An 18,390-nucleotide genomic window follows, 5' to 3' on the forward strand; every position below is an offset into this window, starting at 1 on the left:
CTTTAAAAGGAGTAAGACATCTCATGAGGCTGATTCCCATCCTCTGTAAGTGCGGTGGGGTGAGGGACAGACACACACACATGGCTTCACGTGGCAGGACAGCAATGCAGAGAGCTCAGCTCAGCACCCACCTGCCTGAGCCCTCAAATCTGAATTCCTGCCATCGTTGCAACATCACTAGGGGTAATATTTGGCAGAGGGGGAAGAGAGACGTGTGCTTCTCCATCATGGGGCACAGCAGAGCTCAGGGAACAAGAACTCTTGCTAGGCTCGCATCTGGTCCCACGGCAGGTGGGTAAATCTGATGCTTAGTCCCCCTGAGACTTGTCGTACCCACCTCCACCCCCCCCATTTGCACGCGCTCAGCGAAGCATCTGCGGCCGCCCGAGGGGAAGAGACATCAGTCCCGCTGCAGCAGCCCACACGAGCTGCAGACCCAGCAGCAGGGGTGGCTTCAAATCTGCTTTCTCATGCCTGGACCTGGCCTGTCCATGAGTCCAGGGTCACCTGCTACTAAACGACCTTCCTCCGCCCCATCCTCTTCGCTACTCCAGTGTCCTGAGCAAACCACAGCTCCGTAGCTTTTGCAATTAGCTGCTGGCAGTGGATCGTGCCTCTGCTGCTTTCGCTACTGTATCTCTGGCCGGACCGACTGGCACTTTGGCTTTATTTATTTTTAAATCTTTCCAGCATTAACCTGAAAGGAAATAGGTTTCAAACCACATTTTTTTTTTCCCCTGATGTTGGAAATAATGCTTATTCAGTTAAATTAAATCCCTCAGGGCAGAACAAGTACCACTCCCTGCTCTTGCCCCCCAGTTAGCTCCTCTTTGCGACAAATTGTTGCTGTTGATGTTGTTGTTGTTGTTTCTGTATGTTTTTTAATGCCAAGGCACTGATAACGTGCAGGCAGGCAGAGCCTAAGCAGCATGGAGGTAGCAGGAAATTAAGAAAGGGAATTAGATTATTTGGGCAGTGGGCAAATCCAACATTGCCCAAATTAGAAGAGAATAAACACCGTTTATCTGTATTTACTCTGCTCTGTCTCTCCACGAGGGAGATGCTGTAAGCCATCACTGAAATATGAAGTGCCAGACCCTCACAGTCCAATCACAAATCCAGAGCAGCTTTCAGGGGATGAGGGACGTATTTTGCCTGATGTGCTGGTTTCCAGAGTCAAGTAGCGGGCTCACAATCTCCGTCTGAACCCAACAAGTTTTGCTTACCAGGGTGCACGTGCCCTGACTGCAAAAGCCAGCATGCAAATCCAGCAAATGCAAGCGTACCTGTATTTCTTGTGTGAAATACAGCCAGACGCGGGGCACGGTTAATCACCAGTTGAGTTGCAGCCTGGCAGATCGTACTTTGCTATAGGACTGGCAGCAGACCCAGTAACAGAGATTGCACAGGGTACATTTTGTCCAAGACAGCACATACAAATCCCTGGTCCTTCCATTCTTGCCAGGGTTCATCTGGACTTGAGTAAACCAGCAGGGACCAGTAGCCAGGAGATGCAGGGTTTGTACAAACATTCACTTGCAGAAGTGTAGGAAAGCAGAGAAGCCACGCTAGATATTTAAACCCAATCACAAACTAATCGAGAGAATCCATCCTCTTCCATTTGTAAAAAACAGGGGTCAGGATCTCAATTCTACACCATCCCCTCTTGGCCACCCCACTACTGACCAACCTCATGCAATGCCTTGTGTTCCCAGCCACCTCCGCGCTGCCACCTTTTCCTGCTTCTGAGCAATCCCCCATCGCCACGAGCTCCTGATCAACCCAGTTTTGGCTCAGCTACATCAGCTGCTGCAAAGGCAGATGAATCTCTACTCTGTGGCATTATTTATTTGTGCCACCCTTGTCTGCATGCCTGGTATCAATACTGCATCGCCTCCAGCCCAGCCTGATGCTCTGATATCGTTAGAGGTGTGCTCACCTGTGGTAGCTGCAGGTCTGATGTTAGATTAGACTTGGTTAGATTAGTCTCCTAATTCTAACAGCTATCTTGACCCTTACAGAGTTTAGGAGAGGGGTTGCTCCATCAGCAAGGCGGGAATGAAGCTCTAATTTAATTTCCCTTCCGCTCATGCCCTCAGCTCAATCGCAGTCTCTGTTGCAGAAAAAGGACTTGGTTCATGACTTTATATTGCTTGGTTTGGTGTTTCAGTTAGACCCTTCACCCAGCTCGCCTCAGGCACTGTTAAAGGAAAACCTTAGAAAAATCCCGTCACGCTCCCCAAAGCTGTGTCCCCACCCCAGTCCATCCGGTTCACTCCTCACAAAAGGACAACACCGTGATCACCCTTCCAGAGATGATCACCAACATCAGCAGGGCTTCTTTGAGGTGCGACCTGCATGGCCAGCTCCACCTGTGTCCCACCCTGTTCCCACACCCTGGGGACCCACCTCCCTTTTCCCTCCATATCACCGGCACCGATGCTTTCATTTTCACTTTCACCTTCTTCCCTTCTTTCTCCTGAGCCCCCCTCCTGCCTGCACCCCCTTTCTGCTTCACACCGGTGATTACCTGGTCTACTGCTGTCCAAGATGGTGATCACCAGCAGTCCCTTGCCTTGGGCCCGTCGAGCAGCTGTGATGCTCTCAACCCTGACCAAGGAATCTGTTTGCCTTTAGCTATTTTTTTGAGCTGCTGCCAGGGAAGTTTCACAAAAAGTATAGTGTTATTTCTGAAAATGAGTCCCATAAACAAGGATGAATATGACCTCCCCGTTGAGATTTGGGGTTTACTTTAGTGGCTGGGAGATCGGCCAATGAAATGGAAATACCAGAAAACATTATCATAATTATCCCATGGCCTCCTCTGGGGGCAAGGGAAAGGGGGGGAAAAAGCTGAACCAAAACTGATTTAACAGCCTCTGGATAGTATTGTCATTTCACCCTTCCCAGCTTGGCCTGCCTCCTGCCCTGCATTTCTGCTTTCTCTGAACAAGGGGGAGAAATAAAAAAAAAAAAACAACAACATTCCTAGATCTTTTCCCCATGAGGATTTTTTTTTTTTTCTGGCAGTGCTGGGAAGCCAAGAGGTGATAAACATTGAGAAAGAGTAGCAGATGGGTTTTGATTGCAAAACTGGGGAGGCCAGGGAGGAGCCCCCATCCCTTCCAGCTGCACCTAGTTGGTAACAGCAGGAGTGAAGGACAGAACTGTCCTTCTGCACCTACCTGCGTGGTGCCCAGCCTGACTGTGTCCCTTGAGTTTGTGCATCTTTGATGCCAAGTAAGCTCGGTGCAGGAATTTATGCTGAAGCAAGTTAGGGACGGCTCATGAAAAGGGATTTGCTGTCAGTTCTTTTAGAGTGATTAACTTCTGCAGGGGCACGATGACCTCATACTCCCAAATAGTTGGATTTGGAAGATGTAGCTTTCCGTGGCACTGTTTCTGACTTCTCTCAGATGCTTCTCTTGTCCCCAGAGCTCATGCCAGCAAAAGCTCTGCCCTGAACTCCACTGATCTTCTCAGTGCTGCTAACATGACCTGCAGCCTCCAGCTGCCCCAAAAAAGGGGGGAAAAAATCCCCACAGCTGATCTGATTTATTTTAGGTAGTAGCTTGAGGATGGAAGGAATTTCAGCTGATCTGTGTATCTAAATACTCAGCAACTATAAGGGGCACTCTGGGTGATTACCTCAGATTGATAAATCTCATCCTGGATGTCCCCAGTTAGTCAGCAAGGCAGGTTGGTGAGCACAGATGATGCTCGTTCCTTTCTGTTGGATAATATTTGCAGAATGAGAGGTGTTGGGCTCTGAATGGGTGGGATCATAGCAGAGGTTGTTGGTAAAAGATGAGTGAAATGTTGAATATGCAAATCTTGGTGAGTTGCGGCTGCAGGGCTTGCTTGGATGAAGCACTTCTAGCACTAGCTATCTACTTTTTCAGAAAGAATGTGCAGAGAATACACAGAGCAGATTGTGTTGAGCGTGTCAAACTGGACCATACCCTGAATGTATATATATGTTCCTGGATGTTCAGCAGGGCACAAGGTTTCTGTGGCCTTAGAAAAATAGAGGGCCTATAGATATATATGAAAATGGCCTTATTCAGTCAATTTTCTATCCTAACAGACCATCCCCAGTAGCTGCCAGTTTAGAAAAAGCTGCCAGATGTTTAGAAAAAGAGACAGTTTGTATGGTTGTCATCTTCCAGCTTTTGATTCGTGGTTTAAGACCTTCCTGCATCAGAAGTTTGCATCCAGGCTACAGTGTTTAACAGCTACTGATGGATTTGTCCTTTATTAATTTGTCTAATCCTATTTTGAATCTACTGATGTGATTTGCTTACATGTGTTGTCCTGTTTCTTTTAGACCTTGTTCTCTTCATCTTGTGCCTCCCAGGTCTCATATTCTGCAAAAGTGTGACTAATTAGCCCCCTTTCTCCTCACCACCCAGTATCTTACAGACACCTCTCATACCAGTATCTCCAGCCCCATTTCTCTCCCCGATCCAAATCCACTCCAGAGCAGTGGCTGCTTCACCAGAAGTAGCTCCCACCTGTTATGAACTTCTGCAGCCCATACCTCAGCACTTCTGAAAATGAAGGCACTTATTTCGCTGCCTAGGGATATTCAGATTCCAAAAAGTTGGCATATGCAACTGCTAATGATTTTGGCAAGGCTGTCCCACAGTATTTTTTGGATCAGGTGTTCAGATTGTTTGTCAAAGAGAAGGTTTTGCCAAGCCAGATCCAAATACGTCTAATATTATGCGTGCATCTATGTTGCAAAGCAAACGTTTCTGTGGATTTCTTGTAACCTTTGACAGCCAGGATGGAAAGATGAATAGGGTGGCATCATCTTAAGATCAGAAGACCCAGAGCAAGAAAATCAGATGCACAGAAAAAAGTGGTATTAAACTGTTAAAAGTGCTCCAGCATTTGACAGATCCAAATCTGCTCTACGGTTTCCAGCTGTGGGTGTCTGCCACCCCCCACCTACTGTACCTCAAACCCAAGGCTGAGCCATTTCAGTGTCTGATCTGGCAGCATAAAGCTCAATCCTCTGTCCCTGGAGAGCTTTCAGCCTGGCTGACACATTGAAAGGTCTCAGCAAGGGGTTTGACAAGGGATGGAGGCAAAGGGATGGAAGGTGGGGTTGGGACAGGAGGGGACCACAAGTTCTAAGCACCAGCTATCAGCCCAGTTTTACTTAGGTGTTTAATGTGAGTTACTCGGCAGCAAAGGAGCAGCGTTCCCAGACTGCATAGTTTTCCTGCAAGTCTCTTGAGAATAAGTTTCTCTTTAAAGTCACAGGATTTAATAAAAATCTCTGTCCTTATTCATATATGTGTTTCCATCCGTGTTTCAGCCTCCTTGACCAAGGAGAACCACGGAAATACATGTCCTAAACATATCGCTTAGCATTTATACCAGTTTTGGGGGAGAGGAGAGAATGGGGAGAATTTTTTTTATTTTTTTTAAAGGGTCTGGCAGGTTTTTAGAAATTTAAGACTGGTAACCAGGGCTCAGGAAAGCTGAAAACCTGGGTTGAGTTCAGCGCTCTGCCCCAGCCATTCTGCCCAGCTCTGGGCACAGTGCTCTGTGCCTAATCTCCCTTTCTGGGAAGGAAAATTTATTTTCTGTGCCTGGCCTGGAGACCATACATCCCTCTGGCTGGGAGCTGCCCGGCCCTCAGAGCACGGCCAAAGGAGCCTGAGGACTAAGCGTGCAAGGGATGAATCATTTGAAATGCCTGAGGTCAGATTCTACTCTGGCTACTATAAATCCAGACTAACTCCTCCAGGTTTGGTGGGATCGCTCAGGGTTTTTGCAGATATAAGTGACATCAGGATTTGACCCACAAGCTTTAGGTTTCCAATGAAAGAGTTGAAATGTGGGATGTTGCCTTAAATGTGGACAGGCCAAACATCTGGAAAGGGATGGCTTTGTTTTGCATTAACATTAACGCGGTTTTGAAACCAACTCCCACTTCTGAAGGATTTTTTCCAAGGACATGAAAAACTAACTTCTGTTTTACTCAAAATCCCCTTATCAGATCTAGCTACCCATCTGTGTGTCCATTACCACACCAGCTGCTCAAACATCCACTGTTCCCCTCCTTAGGACCACACTGAGAAATTGAATCTGAGTTTCCTTCTAAGCTGGATTTCATTAACCCTCATTATGTCATTTGTAGTAAGTCTTGCTCGAGAACTAATTGGCCTCCAGTTGGTTTATCTTACGTGCTTTCCAAAATGAATCAACTTAAAATGAGTGAAGGAACCTTAATTCTGGATAGCCACGGGTTTGGGGAGTTTGTGCTTCGGAGGGTTTGAAATGAGCAGCCACCTCCACAGGCAGGTTCTACAACCTATTGGCAGGTTTTCTTCTCATCTGCAGATCACTGCAGGCTTCACAAGGTTTTTGTATTCTTTCCTTTGCCTGCCTGTACTATGCACTGAGGTTTAGGTCTGCTCCATCCATCAGGATGTGGAGCGCTACCCTAGGTTTTGCATTACAGATTTACAGTGGCCGGTCTCACCAGCAAAGTCAATATAAGTTTAAAAAAAAAAAAAAAAAAAAAAAAGATGTAGCTTTTTATATAGAACAGTACTGCAGCCCTTCTTGCTTACATTACACTTTTACGAGCTAGTGCTAAATTCTGTACAAATCCAGAGAGAGGCAACATCTGCTCTCATTGCATTTATAGTCTGATTAATCAAGACAGAGAAATATTAGGGAAACAGAGGCAATGAGAAGAGCAGTGATTTATCCCAACTTACTACGTTATTTAATTTTCTCAGGCTAGTGCCTTACCAACACCCTTAATTCAGGAGCCCTACAAGGCGTTACACGTGGCTCTTCTGTGCTTTGAACCAGCTTCGGGGTGATCTTGTGGATGAGGATCTCTCCCAGTCCTGACCTCCCAGAGACTCTTCTGCCGTGACAGGCAGAGTACCAAGGATGGACCCAAACCTTAAAGGTTTTGCAAGGGTGGTCAGAGCCTGCAAGGGAGGTTTGTCAGTAGATGGACATAGTCCACAACTTTCCTCGCCCCCTTCCATGCTGCAAATCACAAAGCATCTACAGGGTGCAATCTGCTTCACCCATTCAAATGTGGAGTAGAAAATGACTGCAGGAGAAGGTTAAATACACTGTTCCTTTAGGGGGAAAAAGCAGGAAAGAACAAAGGCACTATCATCCCAGTGTAGCTGGGATGGGTACAATGAAATTTCCATCCATTCCTGCCAAACTGACCTGGGAGAAAGTTCTTCCTAATCTCAGACTTTATCTGGCAGTGGGACTGGTCCTGGATGTCTGAGCAGGACACACAAGCTAAGTAGGATTTCTGAGCAGGACACCCAAGAGGCACAGCAGAAAATTAAAGCAGCCATATTGCATTAGGTGACAGCTCTGCATGCTGTAACAATCAAAGCATTTGTAGAACGAGCCTTCCCCACAGTTGTACCCCCAGCTTCCCGAGGCCAGCCATGCCTGGGAATGTGCCAGCTTCACGAAGCAAGATTATTTTTTTTTATGACCAGCAAGTGCCTTTGAGGGCTGAGTATCACCCTGCATCAGCAAGCAGCAAACAGAGGAGGGTAAAACAGGTTCTGGGTAAAGCATCCTCCCTGTTCCCCCTCTTCTTGTCCCTTGACCTCTGGAGACCTACAGGAGGACAAATCTAATCTTCCCAGGGTGATGCTCACAGACTCTCTTCCTGAGCCTTCAGCTTTTGGGGGCAGATGCTGTCAGCTCACAGCCCTGCCTAAGGCACCCCCCCCCGCACATGTGCTTGGATTGAGGTGGGATGCTTGTAGAGCCTGATGCCACATGGCTGAAGGCTTGCGTGCAGAGCGGGAAATAGCACCGCATTGGTGATGGCAGGTTGCAATTCTTAAGAGGAGAGAAGTCCTTCGTACTTTTAACTCCTGGCAGTATTTTCCAGAGGAAGGTGTCAGGAAACACAGCATTGCTTTGCCATTCCCTGAGTATTATATTTACCTATGCTTCTGCGTCCCAAAGGGACCCGTTTTTAAAAATGCTATGCCAATATTATTTCCTAGGATGTTTTTTTCCACTTGGATCCCTGCAAACTGGGGTGCACCACCCCAGAAATTGCTGCCTTCCTGTGCGTGCATGTGTGTGCATGATGTAAGCAATTGCAGCGTGCTCTTCCTTTGCCACGTACGCAGATGATTCCACACGTCATCTTGTAAGAGGTGTTGCTTGGGACACTAATTGCTGAGCAAACTGAGATACACAGAGCAAGGCTGGTGGAGGAAACTACTGATGCAAAGGAGATTTTGTATTCAGATCATCGGCATTATCTAGAAAATCTGTGTCCTTCTGCTCTTCCCATGGTGAGGTTTAACCTCATTTCTCCTTATTGCTGCAGGTGGATGCTGATGATGTCATCACCAAAGAGGAGCAGATCTTCCTACTACTAAAAGCCAAGGCCAAGTGCGAACGACACCTGAAAGCCAAGGTGCCCAAGGTGCATGGTGAGTGTTCTAACCCAGACTGCGTGGCTGGGGCTGGGCCCCTCTCTGCTCAAGCCCAGCCCTTCCCCTCAGCCCCATAGGCAGAGCTCAGAGCATGTGACGGAGGCAGCTGAAGAAAATTGGTTTTTCGGGTTACACTATGGGGAGGATCTTTCAGCACAAGGTGTTGGAAAGCAAAGTTGTCACAGCCTCTTTCTCCTGCTCCAGAACTCCAGATGCCAAGGAGTCAGGAGGATGCAAGAGTCATGGTCATGGGATTACAGCCCTTATCACTATACCCAAAGCCCAGGCAATGCACGGGAGATAGCATCACCAGGCAAAGCATGGGAGATAGCATCAACCATCAGTCCTCCCAAGATCCTTTGCGGCAAAACACCAGTGGTATGGGAAACAAAGCATCCTTCCGACACCCCTTCTCCGTTTCCCTCTGACATACTCTCTCATTCTCCTCAAATGGGCCCAAGCTCAGCTAAGCCTCTTTCTTCCACTTCCTTTCTATTTTGGGCTGCAAAATCACTACCAGATGTAGTGCTGGAGGGAGAAGGAAGGGAGAAAGCTCTCTCATGTGGGTAGCAAAGTAATCATCCCCAATTGGTTTCTTTCATCAGTTTCACATGTGTTAATTATTGGCACTGGGGCTGTATGCTGAGGCACCCTGCACCCACTCAGCTAGTCCTGGGTGGGCGTCCTGTCCCATCTCCCTCTATTGCCTGAGAGAAGGGGACAAGCCCAAATGCTTCCCACCTTCACCATTGCATCTCAGAGATCTCTCTTCCCACAGCCAGCACTGTGGGAGCACCTGGAGACATCACCAGCAGAGGGAAAGGTCCCCAGAGCCAGCTGTGATGTTAGAGCAGAGTTGCCTGCCCACCTGGTGTCCCTCTCCTGTTGGAAATGACAGCAAGGGGCCATAAAAGCCCAGTTTTCCTTTTATTCCAGGCCTCCAGCTTTGCATCAGCTAAAACCTCAAGCCACATCCTCTTTTGCTTCTTTGTCCTGTTCACCCAATGCCCAATTAACACCTCATTAAAAACCATATGTGCAAAGGCATTTCCTTCTGTTGTACTATAGACCACCTGCCTACCTTGGGATCTGCCGATATCAACCAGCTGCTCTTGCTCTCACACCCTGTTTTCTAACTCTTCTCTAAGAGACTGTCAGCATTTAGTATTGATCTCTCTCCTTAATTGTCAGCAGCAGTGTTGGTAGGGCTGGGGAGATGAATATGACTGACAAGCAGACTTTGGGCTCTTTACCATGGTCAGTTTGGTAGAGCAAAAAAAAAATTAAATCACAGGGCTTTGCAAACATGCCCTTGGTCCTGTTTTGAGACCTGGTTCTGCAACTGGGGCCAGCATTAGCTCTGCCATTGACTGGAACAGAAAGAAATCTAATGCACTGTCACTTAGATATCTCATGGACCCAACTCCTGGCTTTGGAAAAAGCTACTCTGAGCTGCTCGGGCAATAAAACTCAGGCTTGCTGCCCCATCCTCTATAGCATATCTCCTTCCAATCCCAAATCCAGGAGGAGGAATCATCTTGATGCCAATACTCACAGCAGTATATTTAAAGCTTTAAAGACTCAAAGCAATCATTAGCAATAGGTAGTTAGATCAAATTAATCTGCAAGAGGTCCACTAATCCAAAGGCAGAATGATTTCTGATTTAACCTTTGCCAAGAAACGTTTTCTTAAGATGTTGTGAAAGAACCTCCAGTGGCAGCATCTCTGTAACACCCCAGAAATTCACTCTAGCACTTCACAAGGCAGCGAGCTGCCAGACCATCTCTGAGATGGTCTAAAGAGTTGATGGTTGCAGACAGAGGACTTTGCAATTTGGAAAATATCTTCCCGCTTTGCAGAAGAGCTGCCATCCACAGATTTTTAGACTACAGATGCCCTTGGACACATGAAGTGATATTTGTGAACAAACTAACTCAATCTCCATTTTGCAGTGTGTCTGCTCCTTCATGCTGCAGGAGTTTAAGGAGATGGATAGTTTTAGATCCTCTTGTGGGGTGAGGGGTGACAGAACAAAAGGCTGTAATCTGCACTGAGTTAGCTTTAATGCAATTAATTGCTTGGCTAAGGCTCAGAAACTTAGTTTTTGCACAAAGGCTTCAGAGCTCAGGGTGAAAAGTGGTTAGGTCCAGTCCTTTCCTCCTTTGATGATACAGCAACTGGGGCCTGATTTCTATTTGTGCTCATCACCCAAGGACATATGGGTCTGTGCCCTTCTCAGCCAGATGGAGGACCTCATCCCATTGCCTCTTCCCTCACTACAGACCCAAAAGAAAAAGCCTGGGAAAAGCAACGTGATCTTCACAATTAAAAGGCACCAGGCCCTACATTCAGACAGAATTTATGGGGGCAAAGTGGTTGTGACTTGGAGCAATATAAATCCTGGGTGGCCACCCCAAGCCTTCAGGCAGTCTCCTGTGATATCGCTCAGAATATTTCTGATGAGCACCCACTTGGGTGGCAGGAAGACTCTTCTAACTTCCATGGAGGACTTGGATTGTGTTACCACCCCACCAGGTCCCCTATCGGTTTTGCCTTTGGATTTTTAGTGATGTAGGACAGAGTTGTCCCTCAATGCATTCATATTTTGGCTCTGCAAGACCTGGCAGGCAGAGAGCCATGTCCAGGTCCATTTGACCTTCTATTTGATAATAACAGCAGCCCATAGCATTGATGTGCCACTATATCTATACCAGCGTCTACCTGCTGGCAATGCAGACTGCTGGTTCCCACATCAGATGCATAAAGGACCTCATCTCTTTGCAAGATCTCCCACGTGGCAGCCAGCCGTGGTCCTTCCTGTTTGACAGCTCCCAGTGCCTCCTGAAAGCAAGGGTAGAGACTCAGCCCCTGCCCCTGGACTTTGTTTTTCTTTTCAGCAGTGTGATGAATAGGTCCCACTCCGAAGGCTGCTTCTGCCAGAGCAGAACAGACTTATTTTATGCTAGAGGTGGGGCAAGCCCTGCTGAGAAGTATGTTTGCAGATCATGGGGAGCAGTGCAACCCTTGGCCTGAAATGGCTTTGCTGGTATTCAAAGGGCAAAAGGGAACAGGCATGGTCTAGCCCCTTTAAAATATTATTCAAAAAAAACCCACCACACAACCAAAAAACCCAAAACAAAACAAAAAAACCCTCCAACAACAATGAAAGTGACCACAAAAAAGAAACAAATAAACCCAGGTTCAAGATACACAATGCAGGAGGCAACATGCACTCCTGGTTCAATCCACCTGTGTTAAATTTAGCTTCTGGAAGCCTTCTAAATGGTAGAAACCATCCCCATGTGGATGATAAATGGCCATGAGAAGCATACATGTGACCCTGGAAAGTTTGTACAATCTGCCCTGTCTGACTGTAATAAAGCAGAGCTACTCCGTGACCTCCTGGAGGACTTCAAGGTCAAACAATCTGCCTTGCAAAAGGGGGTAGGGAGGTTTGGTTTCACCTGATGTAACAGAGGCACAATGACCTTCAGCTGAAGAAGTCGCTCTTAAAGCAACAGTCATGGTCATTGGGGCCATTATGAATTTGAGCCAAAGTGGTCACAGTGTTGGTGGCAGTCTTGTGCAGGAGAGGTGGGTTACTGATGACCTTGAACATCTAGAGCTGCTGGACAGAGAAGAGCAACTTTTGGGGTGGCATCTGCCTCCCATCTGTCTCCAGATGTTGACAACAGATGAAACCAAGCATTGCTGATTTAGATGGACCAGTTGACCCTTATGCTGCAGTAAAATATGGCTACTGATGATGATGGTGTGAAATCTTGGAGGGTAGTCTAGCACTACCTGTGGTGGGATCTCCATCTTCAGAGCTTTTCAAGGGTTGGCTAGACAAAGCCATGACTGACCTGACCTCGTACTGGTTTTGAAGGCTGAAGGTTAGACAAGAGATGTTCAGAGGTCCCTTCTAACAAGCATTCTATGATTAGTCCTGCCCAGGGGATTTAGGAACACAAGCCAGCAGTGTTCAGGCTTCTTGGGGGATTGCTTCCTCCCTGTATTCTTCAAGGCTCAGTTATCAAAGACTGGTGAGTGCCTAACTGCAATGTACAGAGCTGGACAAGGAGATAAAGGAAGGTCTGGGTGATTCATCTGTCTTTTACATTGGAAAAGAGGAGGAGCTTTGCATGTTGTCTCTCCTGTTGTCTTGCATGTACAAATCTGTGCTTGGTTTGTCATTCCAAAGAAGGAAAAAGGACAAGCCCACAATGAGGCAGCAGTTTTGGGGAGATCATAAGGAAAGCACATCACACAGTCATCAAAGGATGAGACTTCTTACTTAGTTGTTTGCGGTTTAAGAGTCACCTGTGAGGGATAAGATTCACATTCAGCTTTGCTTGAAGGAATTGACATCTATGTTATGACCTCCCAGAAAAAATGCTTTACTGTCTGGTGTGTAAAAGGTGAAAAAGGAAATTGAAATCCCTTCCATTGGTTCTGCTTCACTATGTCTGAAGGTACCAAAAAGCACTGGTGCAAGAGCTGGATCTCAGCTGCCCAACCTCATGATCTGCTTGTAGAGCCAGTATCCTTCTGGGACCATTATAGCAGCCTTCGGCATGGAGCAACTCTAACTGTGCGACACCCCTGCAGATGGCCCAGTGGTGTAGGATGTTTGGGAAAGTAGAAAGTTCCCACTTAAAAGACTTGGCCCGAGTCAACAAGGAGTGGCTTTGCACTTGACTCCCATCTCTCCAGGGAGACTCTTAACCACAGAGGTCATAGGAAAAGAGGCCTTTGACCTCATGGCTGTTTTAGAGCTGCTTTGCACTGGATACTTACCCAAGCTCTGCAATAAGCGAAGACTGCTGTGCAGCCTGAGGTCTGGCTGTCACATCTCTGTTCTGGCGTTTTGTCCTGCACCCCTCAACGTTCAGTGTCATAGCTTGTGGATGGAGTTAGAAGAGAACCTTGAGAGATGCAGCCGTTGCTATGGGCATGCGCATTCCCTCACATGGCTCTCTAGACCATGAGAAGTAGGGGTGTACAATTCTGCAGACAGCCTTTGCTTCTCCAAGGATCCTTCTCAGGACGTCTTCCTGCAAACCTGCTCTCATCAACACTTTGAGTTCATACCTGGATTTGAACCAGACTGAACAAAGCACTGTTTATTTGCCAGCTCAGAGTTAGTTAGATGGAAGGCGTGAGGAGACAGCAGTAATTCTGTTCTGTCAGACAAGGAGAGGATGGAGTCCCATGGGCTCCTAACTGCATGTCATGTCTTGAACTGGTCCTACAGGGTATCTCTATGCAAAGGGAAGGATTGACTTCAGGACAAGCCTATATCCTGATAAGACAGCTTGGCTAACAAGGGTCGAGCAGAACTCAGTCATGGTGACAGAGGTTCTAAGGACTTGTGTGCATACACAGGGGCCAGTTTTCTTATTGCCAAAAGCATGACTTCATTTGCTATTTCATATTCCCCGTAACATGCAAGCATGGGCAAGGCCAATGGTACAACTGATTGACCTGAGAAAGAGCCTTTTTGGAAGAGGTTTTGTTTTTCAGCTGGCTTCCTGATCTGGTTCGTCATGCAGCCACATAAACAAGAGGGCCATCACAGGGAAAGGAGCAGTGCCAGGAAAGAAAGGTGTTGGTGTAAGCAGTACTGCATTACCTGCTGAACGTCTGAGGTTTTGAAAACCGAAGCTGACTTATCCCCCATTCGTTCTCTCCTTGCTCCCATGCAGCCCCACTTAACATCAAGGGCTGTATGCATCCACTTAGTGCTGTCAAATTCTTCCTGCGATCACCCTTGACCCATGCCTATCCCTGTTCATCAGAAGTTGCCAGATACCACCTGGCAGAGGGCTGCTTGGACCCTGCCTCTGCCTGGGTGTGATTGCGGCACAGTGTTATGATTTACTCCAGTCCATAATAGTCAATGATCTGTGTTTTCGGAAGCAGTGAGGGAATTTGGGACACCTTGAATTTTTTTTTTTTTTTTTTTTAATTTTCTTTAGATAGAAAGAAATATCACGTAAGCTGGCATGAAAGCTTGGTAGGGCTGCTGTCCTCATTCTTGGGAGCTGACGCACAGGGATATTCAACGCCTCGCCTCCGATCTCAAAGGAGAGTCTGTGACAGAGCCAAGATTTGGATTCTCATCTCCTTACTCTTCAGCCAGGGCACAAGCCACAAACCACATTTCCTTTTGTCCTGGAATTCAAGGTGAAGCTCCAAAGATTCAAATCCAGGTGGACAGAAACTGATGCAAATCTTCGGACAAATCCCACTTGACTGAAAATCAAAACTCTCGTCATCGCTCTTGCTTTAAAGTCTCTGGTTTTGCTTTGAAATGAGGAAAACACATCTGAAATTTCCAGCAGTGCAATGGGCACCTGGATTCTCCTCCTATTTTGCCTATCTCATCGCTGAGTGCATTTCACGGGCCAGTGGTTTTCCTGGTATAAACTGGCAGGTTCCCATTCAGTTTAGTGAGGGCATTGATTTATCTCAGATTCACTGATTTCTCCCACAGTTCAGCACTGCAACTTACTTTTTTTCCACTTTGATATTCATTCAACCAACATTCTAAAAAGGGAAAAATCCAAATTTCAGAGATATCTTTGGATCTTAAGAGATGAGAGGTATCCTGGATCAGCACCAAACCTTGATTTTGGGCTGATACCTGCTGTTCCCTCTCTCACCTTGCAGCTACCCACTCCTAATGCATTTACTTGCTAATTGTAGGCTAGAAATGGTGACACGGATTAACAGAACTGAAGAAGACACATTATGGGAGGAACCTGTGTGTCCAGCACCACTGCTTGCACCCAGGAGGGGAAATAAGATCTTGAGGAGTGGGTTTCTGTGCACCATTCTTCCAGCACAAGCTTGGATTCGGCATGGAGGCACACGTCAGCACTGGCCCTTTGAGTGGGAAATGTGGTCCTGCCTGTGCATGGTCTTTATGAGCTCTTGCCCAGAAAGCACCCAGCTCAGAAGAGATAAGTACCTTGAATAACGCTCCACCATCCTCTGGGATCAGGAAGATCTTGGTCTCCCATCTGTTCCACTTAGCAATGGCCTTTTCCCTTTTCTGGTTTTTACTGTCTCAGTTTTATTAAATCTACAATTTTCTATTCTTCAGCCTGCATGGTTATTAGCAAGTGCCACGTGCCTCACGGTACCATGCCAAAAGGCAGCAGTTTCCAGAGCAGCTCCTACCAAAGTGCCTGGCAAATGATTATGTTGTTCTCCCAGCCAGTTTGCACCCTCACAATCCTGGCCAACACTGGCTTCGTCTTTGTGCCAAAGGGCTGATGTATCTCCAGCTACTAAAAATTCCCATAAAAACTTGAATCAGATGTTGTGAAACATGGAAAGGGTTGATGGGTGTATGGAGAGTAGCAGTGTCCACCTGTTTTGTAGAGACTGGAAGGAGATGTTCATTGGAATGAGAATTCCAGAGGCTGGAAGGGAGGTTCACTGTCTTTCTTGATTTTAGCTTTTGTCTGATCCCTGGTTCATGCCCCAAAAGACCAGGCAATTAGCCATCAAGTGGAGTATTCAAATATGTTATCTGCTACCATGGTTCAGCGATATCTTGTTCGGTTGAAATAAACCAGATGCAATTTAATTAGATATGTGTCGAAGCCACATTTCAAGAGTTGAATTAGGGACTAAGGAGCATCAGGGTGAACAAAAGACATGCCAAGCATTTCTGGAGAGTAGGAACGTGTGGCTGTGATTGCTAGCAGGGTTGATAGTCCAAAGGAAAGTCCTAGCAAACAAAAAGGTAAAAAAAAAAGATAAAATTCTAAACTTTCTTCAGCAATAATGAGCCACAGTTTATGTGTAAAAGCCCCAAATTCCTTTTTTTTTTTTCCCTTAAGATGTTAGGGTTTAGTTTTATGCTAGCTAGCGGAGGGTGAGTCTCCTCCTGTCCTCTTAGGACAGATCACGTAGACAGTGCCATCTCCCCCTGGCCACCTCCCAGGCATATCTCTGAGCCTGAGGACCTTCCATGGACTGATCTATGGGATGATGTGCGCACAGCCCCACATGGACCTGTGCCATGGGGAGACAGGGCTGAGCCAATCCAGTGTGCTTCCACACAGTTGGATATGTTCCTCATCTGCCACTTTTGGCTAAGGCACTGAGGGACAGAGACCCAAAAAATTAAAACAAAAAAACCCCAAACCCTATCCTCACAAGCATTTGCCTTCCTTTCTTCTTTTCTCTCTTTTTTTTTTTTTCCTCCCTTTTTTAATTTAAATTTAGTCTCTAGATGAAAGCCTTTCAGAAAGAACAGGAAACCCTAAAATTTCTCTTCTACGTACATAAATATTACATTTCATCCATGGTGGGCAGCCTGATGCCACCCCAAAGTTAAACCTGGAAGGGGATGAAGTGAAATTCCCAGCCATAAGCCATCAGACCTGACTTTTTTCTTTTTTTTTTCACCCATGAATTAAAAGCCTGTCTTTCCCTGGTTTGGAAAAGGAGATGGGACATTTTGTGGGGGAAGAGAGATTTTTACACAAACCTGTTATTAGCAAAGGCCATCGGCAATCCTTTCTCAGAGTCCTAGGTGTTGCAACTTGCCTCAGAATGGCTTGTTTTTTTAATAAACAAACGTATTTGCTAGGGAAAGGGGTTATTTTTAGTTGAGCAGCCATGTGTATTTACCCAAGGTGTGTGGGTTGCCCATCTGAGTTTATAGCTCCATTGTCCCTAAAGGACCTATACCCAAGCCCAGGCTCTCTCTGGGCATGCAGAAGCACAGGATCTGCTCCTGGTTTTCTCTCCAGAGGCTCAAGCACCACCCCCTGATCATCCAGCCTGCCAGGATGTCCTCAGAGGTTGTGAGTAGCCTCAGGTGCCCTAGAAGTTAAGGGAGACAAAAGCATCCAGGTCATTCAAGATTTGCCCTAAACACCCCAGACATCTATAAACCCCATATGTCCTTCTGCTTTTTCTAGCTTCTCCATTTCTATTCTCAGTCCTTGTGGCTCAACGATGTAGGTCCAGAACACTGGCCCAAATATTGTCCTGCAAATAACCAAGCCATCCCTTGTTAGCGTGATCCCAGCACTGTTTTGGCCTGGGACAGCTGTCACAGACAAGACATGGGGCATGCTTGAGTGGGAGTTCAGATTCATGGATATGAGCCATGCTGGGCTTGAAGGGCCTGAAAATGGGCTGTGGTCTGTTGTATTAACTACTGTAGATGCAACCAGTGAGTCTTGGTCAATCCTGGGTCTTCTTATTCTCATCTGTGGTTCTGGGATGGGTCAAAAGAGCGCTGAAACCCTACTGAGAGATGTCATCTCCCACCCAACCCATCCACCACAGCTACCATTCAAGTCAGCAGACTGTGATGAGTAGTAAGGGCTTGCAGCTCTTCACAGATGGCTACTTGCCACTCATGCCTGAATTAGAGCTAGGAAGAGATAGGAAATACCAACAGCTGGCCTCTACCTGCAAAGGTTTATGGGCCAAGGGCTTCCAATCCCATTGAGAAATGTCTGATGAGCAGCTATATAGGTCTTGCAATGCACAGGAGAAATAGGTCTCAGGAGTTATGATAGGCATAAATTGTCCACGTGTTAGTTATGTAAAGTAACATGGAGAAAAGGTGAAAAACAGTAGACAGGATTGGCTAAACTGCAATACCAATTATCAACCTTATTTTTAATGATTGATATGAGCAGCACTATCCCCTCTCAGAGGGAGATTTGGAGAGTTTTGGAAGAACTGGACAGACTGAAATGAGGAAAGAAGGACACCTGGGCTGAGCCAGGCCATTAGTGGCAGGTCAGGTGTTTTCGGATGGGATGTTGAAGGTGATATTTCTTCTTTCAGGTTGTGAGCACAGTGAGAGGACAGGCAGGATGTGAAATGGGCCAGTGATGTCAGCATAGCCAGCTCTCTGGAGCTGTGTCCTGCTAGCAATTGTCT

General features: G+C 46.7%; 1 protein-coding gene across 4 annotated transcripts in view; it reads left to right on the forward strand.

The window, feature by feature from the left end:
• Positions 1 to 18,390, forward strand: part of PTH1R (parathyroid hormone 1 receptor) — a 127,629-nt gene that overhangs the window by 53,857 nt on the left and 55,382 nt on the right. For 3 of the 4 annotated variants that reach the window (XR_008575751.1, XM_054815631.1, XM_054815632.1), the window contains one exon: positions 8,357 to 8,462. Coding sequence is in view for 3 of the 4 variants with exons in the window: in XM_054815631.1 (XP_054671606.1) it covers positions 8,357 to 8,462 (106 nt within the window). In the remaining variant the exon portion in view is untranslated. Of the gene's footprint in view, positions 1 to 8,356; positions 8,463 to 8,669; positions 8,844 to 18,390 lie in introns of all 4 variants that reach the window. The other variant, XM_054815633.1, reaches the window with a different exon arrangement.

The sequence above is a fragment of the Grus americana genome, chromosome 2 (genome assembly GCF_028858705.1).
Source record: "Grus americana isolate bGruAme1 chromosome 2, bGruAme1.mat, whole genome shotgun sequence".
In the NCBI taxonomy this organism is placed as follows: domain Eukaryota; kingdom Metazoa; phylum Chordata; class Aves; order Gruiformes; family Gruidae; genus Grus; species Grus americana.